The sequence below is a fragment of the Microcaecilia unicolor genome, chromosome 5 (genome assembly GCF_901765095.1).
Source record: "Microcaecilia unicolor chromosome 5, aMicUni1.1, whole genome shotgun sequence".
In the NCBI taxonomy this organism is placed as follows: Eukaryota; Metazoa; Chordata; class Amphibia; order Gymnophiona; family Siphonopidae; genus Microcaecilia; species Microcaecilia unicolor.
In genome coordinates, this window is record NC_044035.1 from 103,959,378 (window position 1) to 103,979,436 (window position 20,059).

Below are 20,059 nucleotides of genomic sequence, written 5' to 3' on the forward strand. Positions count from 1 at the left end.
CTGCCAGCCAAAAAGATTCACCACCCAAGCCACCTGAGCAGCAGGAAGTTGGCAGGGTGCTCCAGCTGCCGATGCCAGAACCTCCACACGTGCTCAGTTTACACATTGAATTGAGCATACACCAAGTGCCGGCATTGGAGACTGGAGCACCCTGCTGGCTTCCTTGTGCCTAGGGAGGAGCTCTGGCAGAGAATCTCTTTGGCATCCTGCCAGCAAAAGTATGATTCAGCAGCGGTAGCAGAAAAGGAGAACTGAGAGGAAATACTTGGCTATGCTCCTGGTATTTGGGGAGAACCAAGGATATGATTTAAAATCTTAAATGAGGGATAATAAGTGGAGTTTAATGATGCAACTGAAAACAGGGGCCATTTTGGATAAAACTGCAAAAATTGAATGGTGGACTCTTACAAAACAGTTTACACAAGAAATGTACAAAACAAATGGATGTGATTCTGGGTGGGGCATTGTTATTTTCAATTCCTTTTCTGGACAAGTAAGGAGTATTCTGATTGTGAAGTATTCACTTAAGAGGAATGGTTTACTCTTTCCAAAAATACTAGGACTAGGGGGGCAGTCAAAGAAGCTACTATGTAGTAAATTTAAAACAAATTTAGAGAAAATATTTTTTCACTCAATGAAAAATTAAACTCTGCAATTCATTGCCAGAGAATGTGGTAAAAGCAGTTAGCTTAACAGGGTTTTCCCCTCCGAAGGGACACCACCTTGTAAGTGGTGGAGGGGCTTCTGTGTTTCAATGACTCAGAGGGCTATGCTGTAGGGTTACCCATATCAGACAGGCCTCTGAGGAGAAACCAGACAAAGAGTGTCCCAACCTGGAGGATCCAAGATGGCGTTGAGGGAGGACGTATGCTAGTTGAGTTCCCGTTTTACACCAGAATGCCTGAAGAAGAGGGCGCGCTCCCCAGAGAATGGGGAAGAGAAAAGGCAAAGCCATGGTGCTGTCCTCCTCGAACATGACTGAGGTTCACACCACTTCTCAGTCTATTTTGGAGAGATTCGGGATCATAACATCGGGGATATCGGTTCTTGCTTCGGGGAACAGCAATGCTTTATTGCCGAATCTCAGTGGAGGGAGTGACTTTGAGTCCCCCTGTTGGCACGACCCCTCCAAGACCCGGAAATAGTAATACTTCGCTATGGAGGCCAATAATGGAAACGCCCGAAGTGGGTTAGGATTTTCACGTGACCCGAGGAGGTCCTGGCGCAGCATCGACTCGGATAATAAACCAACTGGGGGATTGGAGAGTGAGCTCTTCCCCCCGAAGATATCTGGAGCGGTTTCTGTGGAGAAATTGGACTTGGTGAAGCCAATAATGTCATAATGGAAGTACTATAGGAACTGCAGCAGAATGTGAATAACTCTCTTCTTCAGATGTTTAAAATTTTTCACTATGTGAGTTAAAGAATTTATATTAATACTTATCTAACAAAGTGGAAGTCAAAGATATAAAAATAGAGACTTTGATTACAGAAATGGCTTCTCTATGAAAATCAGACAATTTGGTAATGAAGAATAGTTATTTTTCTTGTAAAAATTGGAATTTCTGGAGAACCAATTAAGGGAAAAAAACTTGAGAATGATAAATTTACCTATAATATCCTATATATCAGCTACTGAATTCTTGAAGAAATATTTCTCTGATAATACCTTTTGATAGCCACCTTTTGGTGACTAAAATTATATTTCCTTTAAAATTATATTTCCTTTAAAATCTTCTTTATCAGAGAAAAGAGATGTAAGTTTAACCGACATTTTGGAAAATTCAGAAGTTATAGAGTTATATTATTAGTGAGACTTTTCATCTTTGATCTAGATAGGAACAATGTTTTGAAATTGTATTTCTTATACATGGTTGATAGTTTTTTGGGTTCAAAGATGCATATATTTCCTGACACATCAAGGGAATCGCAGACTGGGAGGTGTGAAGTCTTGGCTTTTAAGCAAGGAATCATTGCCCTAGGTGGGACCTTCCTAGCGCGATTCCCTTGTAAGTGTTTTATTTCCTTATTACTTATTTGTTTGAACCTAAGAAATTATACAAGTTTGTAGAAACAGATGAAGAATGCTCTGCAGCAACTTCCTTCAGTTACCACTGTACTGGCTGCAATAACCGATTAACCTTCCTCCCTCAGAAAATGTGAAGTGTAAGATTAACCATTTTGAGTTTTTCTTATTTTCTTTAAGATTGTTTTCCTGGGATCTTCCAGTTGTGGACAATTATATAAATATATATTGTTGAGAGAAAATGTTTTCTTTTTTATATTAATTTCTGTATTTCCTTACATTTATGTGATATATGTGACTGTAATTAAGTAAAATGATAAATAAATAAAATAAAATAAAAAAAACAGGGTTTTAAAAATGTTGGATAATTTCCTAATAGAAAAGTCCATAAGCCATTATTAACATCTACTTGGGAAAATCCACTGCATATTCTAGGATAAGCAGCATAAAATCAGTTTTACTGTTCTAGGGTCTTGTTCAGGGTACTTGTGACCTGGATTGGCCACTATTGAAAACAGGATACTGAGCTTGATGGACCTTCGGTCTGTCCCAGTATGGCAATGCTTATGTTCTTAACTGGAAGGTGGTGTGGAACATTGGCATGCAAGTATGTTGTATTTCTGCCTGTTTCCTGATTTAACAGCTTTTACCTGACTCATGGGCTGTAAATGTAAGGGCAAATTGCAATATTTCACTCTGTAGTTCCCTGCTGTTGTTACCATACTGATGGACACTTTTGGAAGCGAATGGAATTCCAACTAGCTTGCTTAGGTGTTCAGGGCAGGAGGAGGCTCCCAGACCCTCTCTTGGCTCAAGGTTACCTTGTCCAGAGTGGTAGATTCCCTAGTTGTGGCCACATGGAATTGAGCCTGAAACTGAAGCATTGATGGTTCCACTCGATGTCTGGCACTGACCTGGAATTACCCCCTCCTGCTCAGCAAGTTGATCCTGTGTGGGATCTGATTACGATTATCACACATTAGAGAAACATCCCACGCACTTACCCCAGCTGACTACAGCTGGAGCGCTCACATCCCTGGATTTCTTACACTAATAAAACAAATAATACTTACTACCCAGAAGTGAAATAAAAAAAAGGTTTATTCTGAAGACAAGTAAAATAGTGGCTCAAGCAAAGGCTTATTGCAAGTCTGAAATACAGAAAAGAAATGATTAGAGAGGCCCTTTTTCCCAAGCCAGTTCACAGCCTCAGGATCAAAGAAGCCCCCTGAACCCTAGTCTGTCACTCATATTTATACTTGTTTTCAAAAAAGCTCCAGTATTAATTCACAAAAATTTTTTTATTTATTCTACTTATATTAAATTAAAACATAACTCTCTGATCTTAATCACTAACTTCTTTCCCTGCACTACTATCTACAATAACAATAGAAGCAGCATTCATATAAAATTTAAATGCTTGTTACAATCACACGGCAATCTTAGATCTCAGATCTCAAACGATATCATGATACTTAGTCTCTGTGAAACAGTGTAACGCCACGTTTTCCGCGTGACCACTGTATTATAGTCAATCAATTGAGTGTGCCCCAAATGTGCCGTTATTCAGTTCAAGCAAAAGCACTTCATAAATTGTTCATATTCACATATCCTGTTGTGCAGCAGTGTACAGGGATTTAAGAAGCCAGTGAAACAGCCCTTAATCAACTTCTGATGTGTTCAACGGTTCAACGGACGTGGGCGGCGAGGTAAAATAGGGGGCCGGCGAGTGCAATTTCATTTATCATCGAGTGAGTCATCGGGGGATGACGACCGACGTAATAATCGATCTAGATCGACTAATACCTCAAAACCAGTCGAGCCAGCCCATGGAATGTCTGATTCTTTTTTAAGGCTCCCAGATCAGGCAATAGATACGGTAACAGAGAAGGAAGGGAGCAAGATTGTCAAAACAAAGAGGGCTCCAAGGAAATAAATAATATTATTAACATCTCTAGGGTGGCGCTGACAGGGGAACAGGAAGGAATTTTGGCCAAGGGCCTATCATTTGTTCCATCAAATAGATATGATGCCTTTGAGACCAGGCGCGGTCTCTATAGATTTTTTAGAGATCTTAGATTGCGGTTACATTTTGGCACCACCAATAATAGAGATCAAGCCAATGTTGCATTGGTCCCTAAGGGCCCTAGATCCCGATGGGTCCCTCCAGGCATAATTGATCCATGTATAGTAGCCTACCAGAGGTTGGTATTGGCTGATATAGCCAAGATTGAGGGTTTAAACACTGTCGATGGCAGTAATATATCCAATATACAGCGTCAGGGTATACAGCGGCTAGCCAATGATCAGCGTATTATTGTCCAAAGAGCGGATAAGGGCGGATCTACTGTGATTATGGATCGTGAAAAATATATGCGGGAGGCTTACAGTCATTTGGGACAAACACAATATTATAGTTTGATAGAGCATGATCCTACTAAATGGTTGCGGGATGTGATTTTGGACTGTGTTAATACGGCCACTATGGATGGAATTCTTACTAGAACGGAACAAAAATTTTTATGTCATCCTTGTCCAAAAATTCCCCGCATCTATTTTGTTCCAAAGATCCACAAGTCACTGGAGAATCCGCCGGGGCGGCCCATAGTATCTACCCGGGACTCTGTGTTGGAGCCAATAGCCAAATTCATTGATATGCTACTTAATCCTCTGGTAAAACAGGCAGAGTCATATGTCAGGGACTCTGTGCATTTTATTAAGCTACTGGAGGAAATGAAACCCCAGTTGGGTGATGATTTTTATATGGTGGGCCTGGATGTTACCGTGCTCTATACAAATATACCTCAGGGTGAGGCCATACAATTGGCCAAAGACCACTTTGTTAAAATCCACATACCGGAGTCTAAGATTAAGGTATTAGTACAGCTTATATCCTTGGTTGTAAGCCAAAATTATTTTGAATTCGATGGCAAATTTTATAGACAGATCAAAGGGGTAGCGATGGGGGCGTTGTAGCGCCCTCACTGGCCTGCCTCTATATGACCCGGTTTGAGGAGAGGTATGTGTATACATCCCCATGGATTAACAAAGTGGTAATGTGGAAGAGATTCATTGACGATGTTATATTATTTTGGCGGGGCTCTTTGCGTGAATTGCGGATCTTCATTGAGTACCTAAATTCGGTGGATATTAACATTAAGTTTACCTTTAGAATCAATGATGCTGAGCTAGAATTTTTGGATATTAAAATCATGAGAACCCAAGAGGGGGAGTTCTCTACTACTATTTTTCGAAAGCCTACCGACCGTAACACCTTGTTACATTATCAAAGTTTTCATCATAGAGCCCTTAGAAATGGTGTTCCGATTGGGCAATTGTTACGGTTACGGCGATTGTGTTCATCTACAATCAAATTTAAGAGACAGGCCAGCATCATGATTGAGAGGTTCTTGAACCGAGGGTACCCCATGGGGATCCTCAAAAGAGCGTATAAAAGGGCCCTATATGCCCATCGTCCATGGTTGTTATCCACGGGGTCTAAATCCCCCTGTAGTCCCCTGGCATGCGTCATTCCTTATTCTTCAAAGGCATCTAGGATTAACGCCATAATTCATAAATATTGGCAGGTACTTGCGGTACATCCCGAGTTTAGCGAGGCCCCTAGAGTAGCGTACAGACGTCAGGCTAACTTGGGTGAATTACTTAAGAGACCTAATAGGAATTTAGTGATTGGTAGACATTCCTCATGTGGTAGGTGTGTATATTGTCCTTATCAATTGGACACCTCGACTATTCCTATTCCCCATTCCAACAGGGTACATACTTTAAGATACAAGACCATGTGCAATACTGATTGTGTGGTTTACTGTATTATTTGCCCATGCAACCTATATTATATAGGACATACCAAGAGACAGTTGAAGATTAGATTGGCAGAGCATATCAGTAACATTAAGCACGATAAGCAAGAAAATCCTTTGGTAGCACATTGGTCGCTATTGGGTCATTCAATAGATCAACTTCGCTGCGTGGCAATAGCGCATCTTCCCTGCTCTGATAGAAGCGGAGACGTTAGTGCTAGGTTGTTAGTTATGGAGCAGCGGTTTATTTTTTCATGGGGTACGGTTACCCCTGATGGCCTTAATTTGGAAGTAGAGTGGGTATGAGGACTGTCTCTTTAATTAATAGGGAGGAGCCCTACATTAAGCCCTTTAAATTATGCAATGTCGTCAGACGCAGTAACTCCTGATGCGGCGTCATGAGGTCCTGGCCTGAGGGAGTTTCTAACCGGCGTGTAGCCGAACAAAGGTATGAGAAAGAGTGTTTATTTAAAGCATATGGAGATATTAGGCTTATAATATAGAGGAAAGTGATGGTTGTAATGAGGTTATTGTTAACTTATTGTAGATATAACGGTGGTTCCTCCTGAGGAAGATCTAATGAAATGCGGATCAGCAAGGGGAACCGTTGAACACATCAGAAGTTGATTAAGGGCTGTTTCACTGGCTTCTTAAATCCCTGTACACTGCTGCACAACAGGATATGTGAATATGAACAATTTATGAAGTGCTTTTGCTTGAACTGAATAACGGCACATTTGGGGCACACTCAATTGATTGACTATAATACAGTGGTCACGCGGAAAACGTGGCGTTACACTGTTTCACAGAGACTAAGTATCATGATATCGTTTGAGATCTGAGATCTAAGATTGCCGTGTGATTGTAACAAGCATTTAAATTTTATATGAATGCTGCTTCTATTGTTATTGTAGATAGTAGTGCAGGGAAAGAAGTTAGTGATTAAGATCAGAGAGTTATGTTTTAATTTAATATAAGTAGAATAAATAAAAAAATTTTTGTGAATTAATACTGGAGCTTTTTTGAAAACAACTGTGAAGTTTGGCTCTGGGAATTTAATTATATCCCCTATTTTGACATATTACTCATATTTATACAACACATATTATACAATAATCTGGAAATTAATTACCATCTTAGCACATCCCACTAACCAATCATCTGATCACACCTGCTTATCCCGCCCAACTACTAGAAACTTCTGTCCCCACCATACCTTAGGCACAAATTCCATGCCCCCCTCCTCATGCTACTTCAGCAGTTTTTTGTATCACATATCCAAACTGTAACTAAGTTATTTTTGCTGTACGAGCTGACCTTGTGGTTGGCTAACAGACTTTTCCAACTTCCCCTTTTCACTATCTAAAATATAATGTAGTTTTAAACTGTATAAAACACAGGAAATCTGACACAAAGATTAATATAAAATCGAAATATCCATTAAAGGTTACCTTAGTTACATTGGACCATTCTATGTGCATGTACTTATCTACTAAAAGCTTATAACAAAAGTTCACAATCAATAAATTCTTAAGCTGTCTTCTACAGTATCTTGCCCTAGACATGACCTTAACATTCGTCAGCAAAAATACAAAAAAAAACCCAGTTTTTTTGTTCCATTCTCATGATCTTAACCAAGCTTCTATAACCGTCTCCACCCCCACAAACATCTGTGTTTCAGTGAAGGGTCTTCTTCCCCTTCTCCCATCGTTTGCCCAACAAATCACATTGAATGCGTAAACATGTTTTTGGGTCCAGTCTAGTCAGGGGGAGTATGGGTCACATGGCTGTCCTTGCACAATTTCACAAGGTCACCCTGCAACCTGATCTAGTTAGCAAGGATTAAATATAGCACACAGATTAATTAGGGAGGGGGTGAAATAAATCTTACAGGTAACCCTTGTTTCATTATTTAGAGAGGTGCTCTGAAAATACATACATTAGGGGTCCAAGCCCCCCTCCCCTTCCAAGTTCCCTACAATCCAGTAGCTCACTGCAAAGTGGAGTGGTCAGGTGAGCACAGACCAGTGCAGCATGGAGACTGTGCAATAACAGTCTTTGAAAGTATATGTGATGTCTGTGGCAGCTCTCCCTAGATCCTTGAGTATTCATCTTCACCTTCCTTGGTGAAACCTAAAACAATGGGAAGGTTTGGAGAAATCCTGTTGGATTCAATGCAAACTGTTGCCCAAAAGCTGGAAGACTTTGCAACAAGAGGTTGTTATACTGGGGTAGATAGTGGAGGTTAAGCAGAGAGTAACCTTATTGGAGGAGAAGATAAAAATATCTCAAGACAAGGAGGATGCTTTCATGAAGGACTCTTGTGATCATAAGAAGATAGAAGCTTTGGAAAATTTTGTAAAACAGCATAATCTTCAACTTATTGATTTTCCTCATATACCTACAGTCTCTGCATCTAAGAATTGTGATTACTGTTTTGAAAGTTCCTCAGGAATAAGTTCCACCCTTTTGTAGGGCATATTATTTACCTCAAGCTAAAAACAGAGAGAATGAAGAACAGGGTCTCTTAGAATTGACAGATTTCCTGGAGAAATTGGGATTCAGAACCTATAAGAATTTCTGCACTGATAACATGAGTACTTGATCCTGACAGGGACTGGTTACTTATGTTTAAAAGTTTGTTAATTATTACTATGCACATTTACCAAAGCTAATATATTCCATTTAAAATATTCAAATTAAAATGCTTTTTTCTATCTTTGAGGCAGTGGTGTTCCTAGGGGGGCTGACACCCAGGGCGGATCGCTGATGCGCCCCGCCCCCTGGGTGCAGCGCCTCCCCCCCCCCCCCCCCCCACCGGATGCAGCGCGACCCCCCCCCCGGTGAAAGGACACCTCCCCGCGAAAGAACCCCCCCCCGTGTGCACGCCGCTGGGGGGGGGGGGGGGTGCCGCGCGTGCCTGTCCTTCGTTCGTTTCATGCTCCCTCTGCCCCGGAACAGGAACTGTTCTGGGGCAGAGGGAGCATGGAACAAACGAAGGACAGGTGTGCACGGCACCCCCCCCAAAGGCGTGCACCCGGGGCGGACCGCACCCACCACCCCCCCCCCTAGGAACGCCACTGCTTTGTGGTCCAGACATTTTATTTTTCCATCATGTTGGTTTTAGTTTCTCTTCTCTGCTTTCTTGTCTGTCGTCTGCTAATTCTTTTTCATGTGGCTGCTGTCTATTTGTCTTTTCTCCTCTCTCCTATCTATTCCCTCACTACACCTGCTTCTGAAATATTGATCAATCATTTCTAGCTCATTCCTCCCTTTTTTTCTTTTCTGCCTCTGTCAGCTCAAATTTCACCCTGTCTCACCCTTCTCCTTGTTTACTTTTCAGCCACCTATCAAATTTCTTTCTTCTCTCACCCATTAGCTCTCCCATTCCCATCTCACGCCTTCCCCAGCCCTCCATTTCCTTTCATATTTAATCTACTCCCCATTGCCATATTTCTACACTCTGTAATCACTATCCTCTTATTCATTTCCTTGACACCCACCTCCTGGCCTATTCCACATGGCTCCACAATTCCCAGCATCTTCCTCCCTCTGCCTTTCTAATCTAGCATCTGCTCCCTCTTCTTCCCCTCCTCGATCTTGTAACCTGACATTTTCCTGTCCCTTCTCTCTTCCCTCCTGCTCTCTCCACCATGGTACAACATTTCTCCCTCTCTCTTCCCTCACTCCCATTGTCTGGCATCTCTCCATCACTCCCTTCTGCTCCTGGATCAAACATCTCCCTCTGTCTCCCCTCTCCACCTCCTCCTCCTCCTACTACTACTACTTAACATTTCTAGAGCACTACTAGGGTTACGCAGCGCTGTACAAATTAACAAGGAAGGACGGTCCCTGCTCAAAGGAGCTTACAATCTAAAGGACGAATTGTCAAGTTGGGGTAGTCTAGATTTCCTGAGTAGAGGTGTAGTGGTTAGGTGCCGAAGGCGACATTGAAGAGGTGGGTTTTGAGCAATGATTTGAAGATGGGCAGGGAGGGGGCCTGGCTTATGGGCTCAGGGAGTTTGTTCCACGCATGGGGTGAGGCGAGGCAGAAAGGGCGGAGCCTGGAGTTGGCGGTGGTGGAGAAGGGTACTGAAAGGAAGGATTTGTCTTGAGAGCGGAGGTTACGTCTCCTCCTGTGTATGTCTCCCTCCCTCTCATCCACCCCCATGTCCAACATCTCTCTCTCCCCAGCCTTGTGCCCCTAGTCCAATGTTATAAATAAAATAAATCTCTCCCTCCCCCCATGCATCATTCTCTCCCTTCCACTGCCATGTTCAACATTTCTGCTTCTCTCCCCATTCAGCATCTCTCCCTTCCAACACCCCCATATGTGAGATTTCTCCCTTTATCGACCCTCTCCACCTCTTTGCTGCATCTCTCCCTTCCTCCCCTCCACCCTTTGTCCAACAATTCTCCCTCTCTCACCCTCCCTCCATGTAGCATCTCTCTTTCCCTCCCCCACCCCACCCACAACTCTCCCTCTCACTTCAATGGATCCCCAGCAGGGTCAGCGATTCCCACACATTGTGTGCCACTAACTCGGCAGCCTCCCCTCTGGAAGTTGAGACAGAGGGGTGTGGGATGCAGCAGAGGGGAGGCTTTTGGGTTAGCAGCAGGCAGCATGTAGGAATCACTGCCCCTGCCAGGGACTCATTGAAGCAAGAGTGACACTTCTTAAGGAAGGGAGATGCAGGACTGCGGGAGCCAAGACTGCTCCCCCACACCAGTGCTGTCAATGGTTCACAACTGCTGGGTGGGCCACCCTTGGCTATGCCCCTGGTATGAAGTCAGATATATTAGAGAGAAAATTCCATAGAAAGGGAACAAGTATATGAAAGGCTAATTCACAGGTGATGCTAACAGAGCACAGGAAGGTGGGGAAACTGTAAGTAGTTTATCATTGCAGGAAAATGCTCTTCAGGATTAAGTATCTTGAAAACATAAGAACAACCCTACTGGGTCAGACCAATGATCCATCTAGCCCAGCATCTTGCTTCCAAAAGAGGCCAATCCAGGTCACAAGTACCTGGCAGAAACCCAATCAGTAGCAACATTCCATTCTACCAACCCCAGGGCAAGCAGTGTTTTTCCCATGTCTATTTCAATAGCAGACTATGGACTTTTCCTCCAGGAACTTATCCAAACCTTTCCTAAACCCACATATGCTAACTGCTGTTACCACATTCTCCAGCAGTGAGTTCCAAAGCTTAACTATTCTTTGATGAAAAAATATTTCCTCCTATTTGTTTTAAAAGTATTTCCATGTAATTTCATTAAGTGTCCCCTGGTCTTTGAACTTTTTGAAGGAGTGAAAAATCGATTCACTTTCATATTTATGAATTGCTGTGTCAGTATATTCCAGATGTTACAAAGGCCACAGAAAAGAAAAAGAGTTTTAGCTATCAAGACCTCATGTGTTAGAGATTGGAGCATTATTCTTTGTATGTTTTCTATGTAAACGCTTAGGGGCCCTTTTACTAAGGCGCACCCAAAAATGGCCTGCACTGGTGTAGGCGTGTGTTTTGGACACACCCTGGTCCATTTCCTGATCATGCCCAAAAAAAGGGGGATTTTTAATGTGCTGGAAAATGGACGTGTGGCAAAGCGAAAACCAGCACACGTCCATTTTCAGCCTGAGACCTTAACGCCACCCATCGACTTAGCGGTAAGGTCTCACGCGCTAACCAGGCAGTAAGTGTGCAATGCGCGCCAACTGCCAATTACATAGTAACATAGTAGATGACGGCAGAAAAAGACCTGCACGGTCCATCCAGTCTGCCCAACAAGACAAACTCATATGTGCTAGTTTTTGTGTATACCTTACCTTGATATGTAACTGTCATTTTCAGGGCACAGACCGTACAAGTCTGCCCAGCACTATCCCCGCCTCCCAACCACCAGCTCCACCTCCCACCACCGGCTCTGGCCGGGTAAGAGCACCACAGTAGAAAATAGAAAATATTTTCTATCGCGTGTTTTGGGCATGCGCCAAAAATTGAATTACCACCCAGGGCACGCGGTAGCTGGGCAGTAGTGCCAATTTGACATGCGTTAGATGCACATAGGTGCCTACGCACTTTTGTAAAAGGGCTCCTTAGTTAGATATCAAGGAGCCAGATATTTTGTTTTTGAGACTATCTGTTTTTAAATGTTAAATGCATAAACATGCAGACCTCCACTCCTACAGCTTTCCCAGTGACTGTGGCTAGTTCTCCTTCTTTAGAGAAGGAGTCTAGCTGATTCATTGTATTAATATACTAGCTTAACTCTTCCTGTTGCCTTGTTTCCTTTTCTTATGACATGAAACTCTCTATTTGTCGAGGACCAGTATGAATAGCTATAATCTCGCCTTAGGTTTTTGTTTTCTTTTTATTTATCTTCCGCTTTTCTGTAACCTTGGAGAAGTAAAAAAATCACTTGAGAAATAAAAATGAAAAAAAAAACCTGGAAGGTGGTTAAATTGATTATTCATCTAATTGGGTAAAGCTCTTTAAAAAAAAAAAATCAAGCCTTGCTGTAGACCCAGCTTCGTCAGTGTCAGAGATGGGATTGTGGGCTCAGTGGACCAGGATTTGCTCTTTCTCAGCATGACGCCTTTATGAGATTATGTTCTTAATTCCAATCTGAACAGCAGCAGTGATCATTTTTCATTGCTATTCAACTACTTCAGGTTGCTTTGAATGCAGAAATTGAAAGCTTGGGAAGATCCTATGGCAGCAACAAATTGGAAGAAGGGGTGAATCTTGCAGATATGAAAAACAACCAGACCAGTAGGGTCAACTCCGTTTCACAGGAGGAATTCCAAACGTGAGTCCTTTTATATTTTGAGTTGTTAATCATAAAGATATGACTCCTCTGCCATGTCTGTAGCCTATCCTTTTTCATCTTTAACATTCTACTGAAAAACGCAGGAGGATTTTTATTAAGGACTGTGCCCATAATAAGGGAACAAAACTTAGTATCAGAGAGACACATGTGATTCTTTAACTGCCACAAATGCACGTTTATAAAAGAGAATAAGTCCAATAAGAAACTAGATTCAGACTCACAGAAAATGGTGTGTTATAAGCAGCTAAAATATCCATTAACTAAAATCTGCAAAGAAGAAGCCCTTACCAATATTTCAGACCATGTATTCAAATGGACCTTGAAGGTAGACACCAGGAATTCCCAATTAATACAGAGCTGTTGAAATCATGCTAGACCTGGAGAAAATTTGATTCTGTGTACATTGTAGTACCATTTATTGGATCAATATGAAAATTATTCAAATATTTTGGCATACAGATTTTTTCAATATTTTAGAAGCACTATTCGCATTTTAGACATGTATAAACTGGCATTTAGAGAGGTATATTGCAAAACACTCTAAAACCAATTTTAAAAAGCTGGGATATACACTATAAAACTCAAAAATGTACATATGGCAAGGGAGCATAGTTTGGCATATTTTGTGTGGGACTAGGGTGGACCAAAAATATACATGTGCATTCCATTTTTGAAATGTTGGCATATCCTGTACTTAAACACTCGCAAAACTTGACACATTCCAACTTGGACATCTGAAATCCAATTTCTGTCCCCCCCCCCCCCCCCCCAAAAAAAAATTTTATTGTTAACCGTCTGCAGAGAATCCGGTAATGCTGGTAGGCTTTAGATTGCCATATCAAAATGTTTTTCTTTGCTCAGATGTATATCATGCAAGATACACACACTTCATCTGTTTCAGCTTTTTCAGGGAAGCTTACATGAGAACTTTTACTCTCGAACCAATGGCAATGCAAGTTTTATAGCCAAACTGCATACCAAAAAACAGAGGGCTCTTTACAAATTTCAGATCTCAGATATTGAATAATAATACTGATTTCAGGTTGTGGCGTGTGGTATGCAGTTAAAAAGATTCATATTTTTCTAACTGTACTTACTGAGTATATGGAAGAAGGAACTTGAAGATGCTTCTAAATGATATCTCTCTTCCACAGGCTTGTAAAACGAGTACAACAGCTAGAACATTCCATTGACAGCACTATGTCAAAAATTGATGCCATGGTGATAAAACTGGAAATGTTGGAAAGAAACAAATTAAAACGGAAAGATCTGATGGGCAAGCTGCTGGACAACATTAACAAAGTATGTATAACCACACTTCAGGGTAAAAGTCCAGACTGATCTTAGGATAATTATGATAAAGTGTAGATGATCAGCTGATGCAGTGGTCCATTAGTGAATGCATTCAGTGAGACCACTCTCTCTGTGGCAGTAGTGTTCTTTAGTGAGGATCTGACATAGTGGCAAACTACCCCCATCTGTGGTTCTGAATTAAGATTTCATTTACAAGAAAAAATTATAAGCAGGTCTCACAAAGCAGGGGTGTAGCTATGGGTGGGCATGGGCCCACTCAGCAGTGGTGTACATTCTTCCACACTGTCTGTGGCTGACCCGGAAGCCTTCTTTCTGCCATGTCCTTCCTCCCTCTGACACAACTTTTTATTTCCATCATGCAGAACGCAGCAGAAGAAAGGCTTTGGGGTCAGCCACAGGCAGCATGTAGGAATCACTGCCACTGCTGCTGCTGCTCTTTTGTGGAGAGACGCTCGTTAAGGTCAACAGTGCGAGGGGGAAAATCTAGACCGGGGATGCTAGGGAAGGAAGAAAGGGAAGAGGGAGAATTGGCCAGAGGGAGGGAGGAAGAGATGGGGGAGAGAGGAGCAAGAGAGAGAAAGATGCTGCATGGGGGAGAGAGGGGCAAGAGAGAGAAAGATGCTGCATGGGGGAGAGAGGCAAGAGAGGGAGAAATGTTGGGGACAGAGGGAGAGAGGTTACATGAGGGGGAAGAGTGATGTTGGACATAGGGTGCAAAGGAGAGGGCTAGAGACACTGAGAGAGAGCAGACAATGGGAGAGGGGGAGGAGGGAAGAAAGAGGAAGAGGTTTGGACATGGCAGTCGAGGGGACAGAGAGAGAGAGAGCTGCATGGGGGGGGAGATGTTGGATCCAGGGTGCAAGAGAGAGAGAGAGAGTGAGAGACAGTGGACAATGTGACAGATGCACAGGAGGGAGAGTGGAGAAAGAGGGAAATGTTGGATCCAGGGGTAGAAGGGATTGAAAGAGAGATGCTGGACAATGGGAGGGCGGGAAGAGAGGAAGAAATGCTGGACCATGGGAGAAAGGGGCAGAAGGGAAGAGAAAAGGTCCAGGAAGATGCTGGGGGGGGGGGGTGGAAGATATCAGGTTACAAGGGTGAGGAGGGGAGAAAGAGGGAGCAGATGCTGAGCTAAAAGGTTGGAGGGAGAAAGATGCTGGGAATGGTGTGAACCATGTGGAAGTAGTGGGGGGGTGGGGAATGAATGAGAGGAGGATAGTGATTATATAGGGTAGAAATATATTAATGAGGAGTAAAGATGAAAGGAAATGGAAGGCTGGGGAAGGAGTGAGATGGGAAATGGGAGAGCTAATGGGCGACAGTAGGAGATAGAATTTGATAGGTAGCTTAAAAGTATAAAGAAGAAGGGTGAAAGAGGGTGAAATCTGAGTGAACAGAGAGGCATTAAAGAAAAAAAAGAGAAAAGAGTTAAAAAGGAAAGGCCAATGTATCAGAGGCAGGTGCAGTTAGGGAATGGAACAAGACAAGAGAGAAAAAACAAATGGCCAGCAACTGCTTGAAGAAGAATTAGCAGAGGACAGACAGGAAAGCAGAAAAGAGGAACTGGAACCAACATGATGGAGTGGAGGAGTGGCCTAGTGGTTAGAGTACCAGTCTTGAAATCCAGAGGTGGCCAGTTCAAATCCCACTGCTGCTCCTTGTGATCATGGGCAAGTCACTTAACCTTCCATTACCTCAGGTACAAACTTAGATTGTGAGCCCTCCTGGGACAGAGAAATATCCAGTGTACCTGAATGTCACTCACCTTGAGCTACTACTGAAAAAGGTATGAGTAAAAAAAAAAATCTAAATAAAATGACCAGACAACAAAGCATTTTATTTTAAATTTATTAACTGAAATATGTTAGCTTTGGGAAATGTGCGTAGCAAATGACTTTGTGCTGTGTTCACTAGAAAAGGACATGCATTTCCCTTTTTATTTCTCCAGTGTTACAGTACATGCTGTTACTTCTTGGGGTTCCCAGTTCAATTTTTTTATCTCTAATTTGTAATCCCTTGTACTGTATTTGCTGAGGGTATGTCGATGGGATAGTACTGGCCGATCAGGAGATCATAGGGAAGGCAGGGAGACTTATCCAGGGGGAGGACCTCTCCTTTATTTTCTGACCTGGGCCCTAGCATATCTAACCATTGCTTTAGTTAGTGAGGATCCCCAAGCATCGCTAGCTGAGGACCTCCTCCAAAGATGGCCAGAACTCTTTTCTACATCCTTGAGCCACTATCAACTAAGCATATGTGAGGAGCTGGCATCAGTGGCTCATGTATATTTTTGCTGTCTGCCAAACTTAGTAAAAGGACATTCTGGCCACCTTCTGAGGAAGTCTTCAGCTGGCATACCTTGGGGATCCTCATTTGCTGAAGTATTTACATTTTGAGTTAGAAAGTGCAGAGGAAGGGGTGGAGGCTGGAAGCTGACAGAAAATTTTGTATCCACCAAGTTTGAGCTCAAACCCACCCAAAATTTGCTGTCTGGCTACGCCACTCTCACTGCTGAACACTTGAACTGAGTATTTCACAGTTTATTTGGGGGCAGTGCCTCCAAATGGGTTCCTTTGCACATCCTATCTCTAATGTTACCTCACCAGATGCCTATGGAGTAAGGTGCTGTAACCATTACCACCGTGAAGTAGATACCACCCTATGTATTAAGCTTGGAAATCTCAGTAAAGGCCCTATTTGCTAAGCTGCAAAAAAAAAAAAAAAAAAAAACCAGCTTGTTACAGTACAAATGTGGTGCCCAAGTAATGACATTTAGTAAATCTCATGAGAATTTTCCACATGGTGCTTCACATTCCTAACCACGGCAGCATGTGATGACATTCCCCATCTTCTAAAGGGACTGAAGGCCCTGTAAAAGCCCCCATCCCTCCTGTCAAAATACTCATTGGTGGATTGTGATCCTGCCCCCCCCCCCCCCCCCCCCCGCCAACCTGGACCATAAATTACAAATAAAAGTACACCTCAGTTAAACACCAGTTTCACCCCATTTTGAAAACATCTGTCACCTTCCAAAAACCCATCACCTACACTCTCACTCTGGGTTCTTTCCAAGCTTCCTGACAAAGTTCTGATGAGATAATGGAGGCAGGAATGATCCTCAACTAATCTTTTCCCTTGCAAGTGAGAGGTTAGAGTAGGAAAAGAAATGATACTCACCCTTCCAAAATGAACCTGCTTATGTGGAGTTGCCTAGTGGTTAGAGCAAGCCCGGGTTTAAATCCTGCTGCTGCTCCTCCTTGTGATCTCAGGCAAGTCACTTAAATCTCCATTGTCTTGGGTACAAATTTAGCAGCCCTTTTACTAAGTTGCATTAGGTTCTAACACACACCTAATGCAGCTTAAAATGGTGTACCGTGGTACACTTTCAGGCATCCTGCTGTATGTGCCAAATGTGCATGCGCTAACTACACCTGAACAATGTATTTACATGTTTTGTTTGAGGAGGTATTTCTGAGGGCAAAGAGTGGGGCTTCCTGTACTAATCAGTTAACGCATCTACATTGCCATGCACTAACTGATTAGTGCAGGAATACCATATCATATAATATCACATACTACTGTTGGTCAATTTTCAGATTAAATCCAATACACATATTTCTGCAGCTATGGAATCCTCAGTGTGAAAAAGGCACAAAACTAGGGTGGAAGATGTAAGTTGAAACAGTGCTTGGGGGAAGTGATGTTATCCATTGGGGATTTTTTTTATTGGCCTTTATCAGTTAAAAACAAAAATCAGACAGTTTAAGAATAATTACAGATATTCAGCCCAAGGTGGTAGGTGGCATCTAAGTTGCTCACAGCCATGGGTTGAACTGAGCCCAGATATTCAATGCCAGGGCATGCATGGTTCAAGGAATTGAATATCTCGGTCACCCGGAAGTTAAACAGCTGCTGGCTGATATTCAGTCTGGCACCTGGTTAACTGCACCGCATAAGTTAGGCCAGCCTTTTTGCTGTCCTAACATTATATGGTTATTTAGCCGGTTAGAGGGCAAAAAATTGATACTAACTGGCTAAGTTCACGCTCTGCCCATGCTCCACCCCTGGCCCACCCTAACCTAGCCAGTTAAGTGCCACTGAATATTCCCAGATAGCCCAGGGCAAGCCAGGGCCGCCGAGAGGGGGGACAGGGGGGAAAGATTCACCAGACCCGGCCTCTAAGGGGGACCTGGCACCAGAAGGTTCTGCTCCCTTGGTCTGTCTCTCTCCTGTTCCTATGTGTCGGGTCCCGGGTGAATGCATTAACGCGATAACCTGGGTTCCGGAACACAGGAGCAGGAGAATGACAGACTGAGAGAGGAGCAGACACAGGAAGGTAAATGGGCAGTGGCCCGAATGGGGGGGGGGGCATGGCAATGGCAGCTCTACCCCAGGCCTGGTTCTGTCTCTCGGCGGCCCCTTGGTAATTCATTTAAACAGCCAGGAGTCTCTCCAAGGGAATGGTATAGTATAGGGTATGATTATATTGGATCCACTGTGATCAATCTGTTGCCTTCTACCTGCAATGGTCAGCTGTGTCTTATCTTGTGCTGGTACACACAGATACTGTCTGATACTGTCTATTGTGACATTTCACAATACCAGAAAAGACAAATCTTTCCCTATAAAAAACTCTAGAATATGCTAATACAATGTTATTATTTGTTGAAAGGAAGAACAGCTCAATCAGGAAGAACTCTTCCATCGAAATCTTGACCAATTGGTAAAAGAAGAGCAAGATGACTACAAGACACCCCAGAAGCTAAAAAATGATCTGACTGGGATATCCTCAGGAAACAGAAATAGCCTGCACCCCATGCAAGGGTTACCAGGCTCTCAGAATGCAGTTATTAACACCAGGCTCCATTCTAACTCCCACTTCTAAACCCAAGAGTAATACAACATGATTTCATTGTGAGATAGTGTGCTGAATCCAAAGGAGGAGGGAAGGCGGATGCCAACAGCGTGATATCCATGAGTGGCACTAACGATGCATCTCATAGGAAGCACCCTACTGGTCTTCAAGGCCTGTGAGGGCTCCGTGTGCCACTTAGGCATATCACCTGATGGGAAATGGGAGTGAGGGGGCAGCCAAGTCTGCCAAACATGAAACAGAGGAAAAAGCAGATAAAACAATTTCAATGTTTGGTCCTTAAATCCAGGAATATTAAGTCTTAATTTACGTAGCATTGGCCCTCTTACGAAAGCCAAATTATACATGAGTACTTTACATCTCCCCAAATGAATGAATAAAATTGCAAGTCAATCCAACAACATACTTATGGGCTGTACCTCCAACAAAAAGGGGACGCACAAACCAGTAGCGATGAATGGCTTTGACATTTCTGGTGTATGAAACTTTTCTATATTGGACCCTGTGAGGTTACATAAGGTTAGGGTCAACCCTTGAAAATTTTTTTATCATTTCAAAGTTATCAATACCAAGGAGAGGCTTTGGAGCTGTTTTGCACTTATTGCACATTAACCCCCCGATTCTGTTTATGGCACCCAAATTTGTGCGTGGATCGCAGATACACATGTAAACTAATTAATTAGTCAATTAGACAGTAACAATCAATTATTGGAGTTAATTGGCAGTAATTAAAGTTACTTATGCATCTGCCCTACACCCTATTCTATAACATGAGCGTCTAAATTTCATAGCGTGCAACACTAAAGGGGGCATGGCCAAGGGAGGGGCATTCCCGGAAATTAGGCATGATGTTATAGAACATGTGGATTTGTGTGCCCAACTGCCATCTGTTAGGAGTGAGCTTCTGCCAGACATTAAGTGTTTGCACCCAACGTTAGACACAAGAAGCATGCCAAGCTACTATTCTGTAAAAACGGCTCTACACAGAGTGCCCTTTACAGAACTTTGGTTGCCATTTGCTGAACCTGACCCAGCATTTTTACATTGAGGACTAGATTCTATATATCATGCCTAAACAATTGGTGCTGAAAAAAAAAATACACCTAGGTGTATTCTATCAAATACACCTAAAATTAGGCATACTTTATAGAATTCACCTAAATTTCTGCACGGTTTATAGAATACGCTGAGTGC

The 20,059-nt window shown here is 42.8% G+C and overlaps 1 protein-coding gene across 1 annotated transcript in view; it reads left to right on the forward strand.

Annotated features, from left to right (window-relative positions):
* Positions 1–18,877, forward strand: part of PKD2L1 (polycystin 2 like 1, transient receptor potential cation channel) — an 88,867-nt gene extending 69,990 nt beyond the window's left edge. The window contains exons 13-15 of the mRNA XM_030204969.1: positions 12,521–12,657; positions 13,833–13,980; positions 18,665–18,877. Coding sequence (XP_030060829.1) covers positions 12,521–12,657; positions 13,833–13,980; positions 18,665–18,877 — 498 coding nt within the window. The remainder of the gene's footprint in view (positions 1–12,520; positions 12,658–13,832; positions 13,981–18,664) is intronic.
* Positions 18,878–20,059: the final 1,182 nt, after the last annotated feature.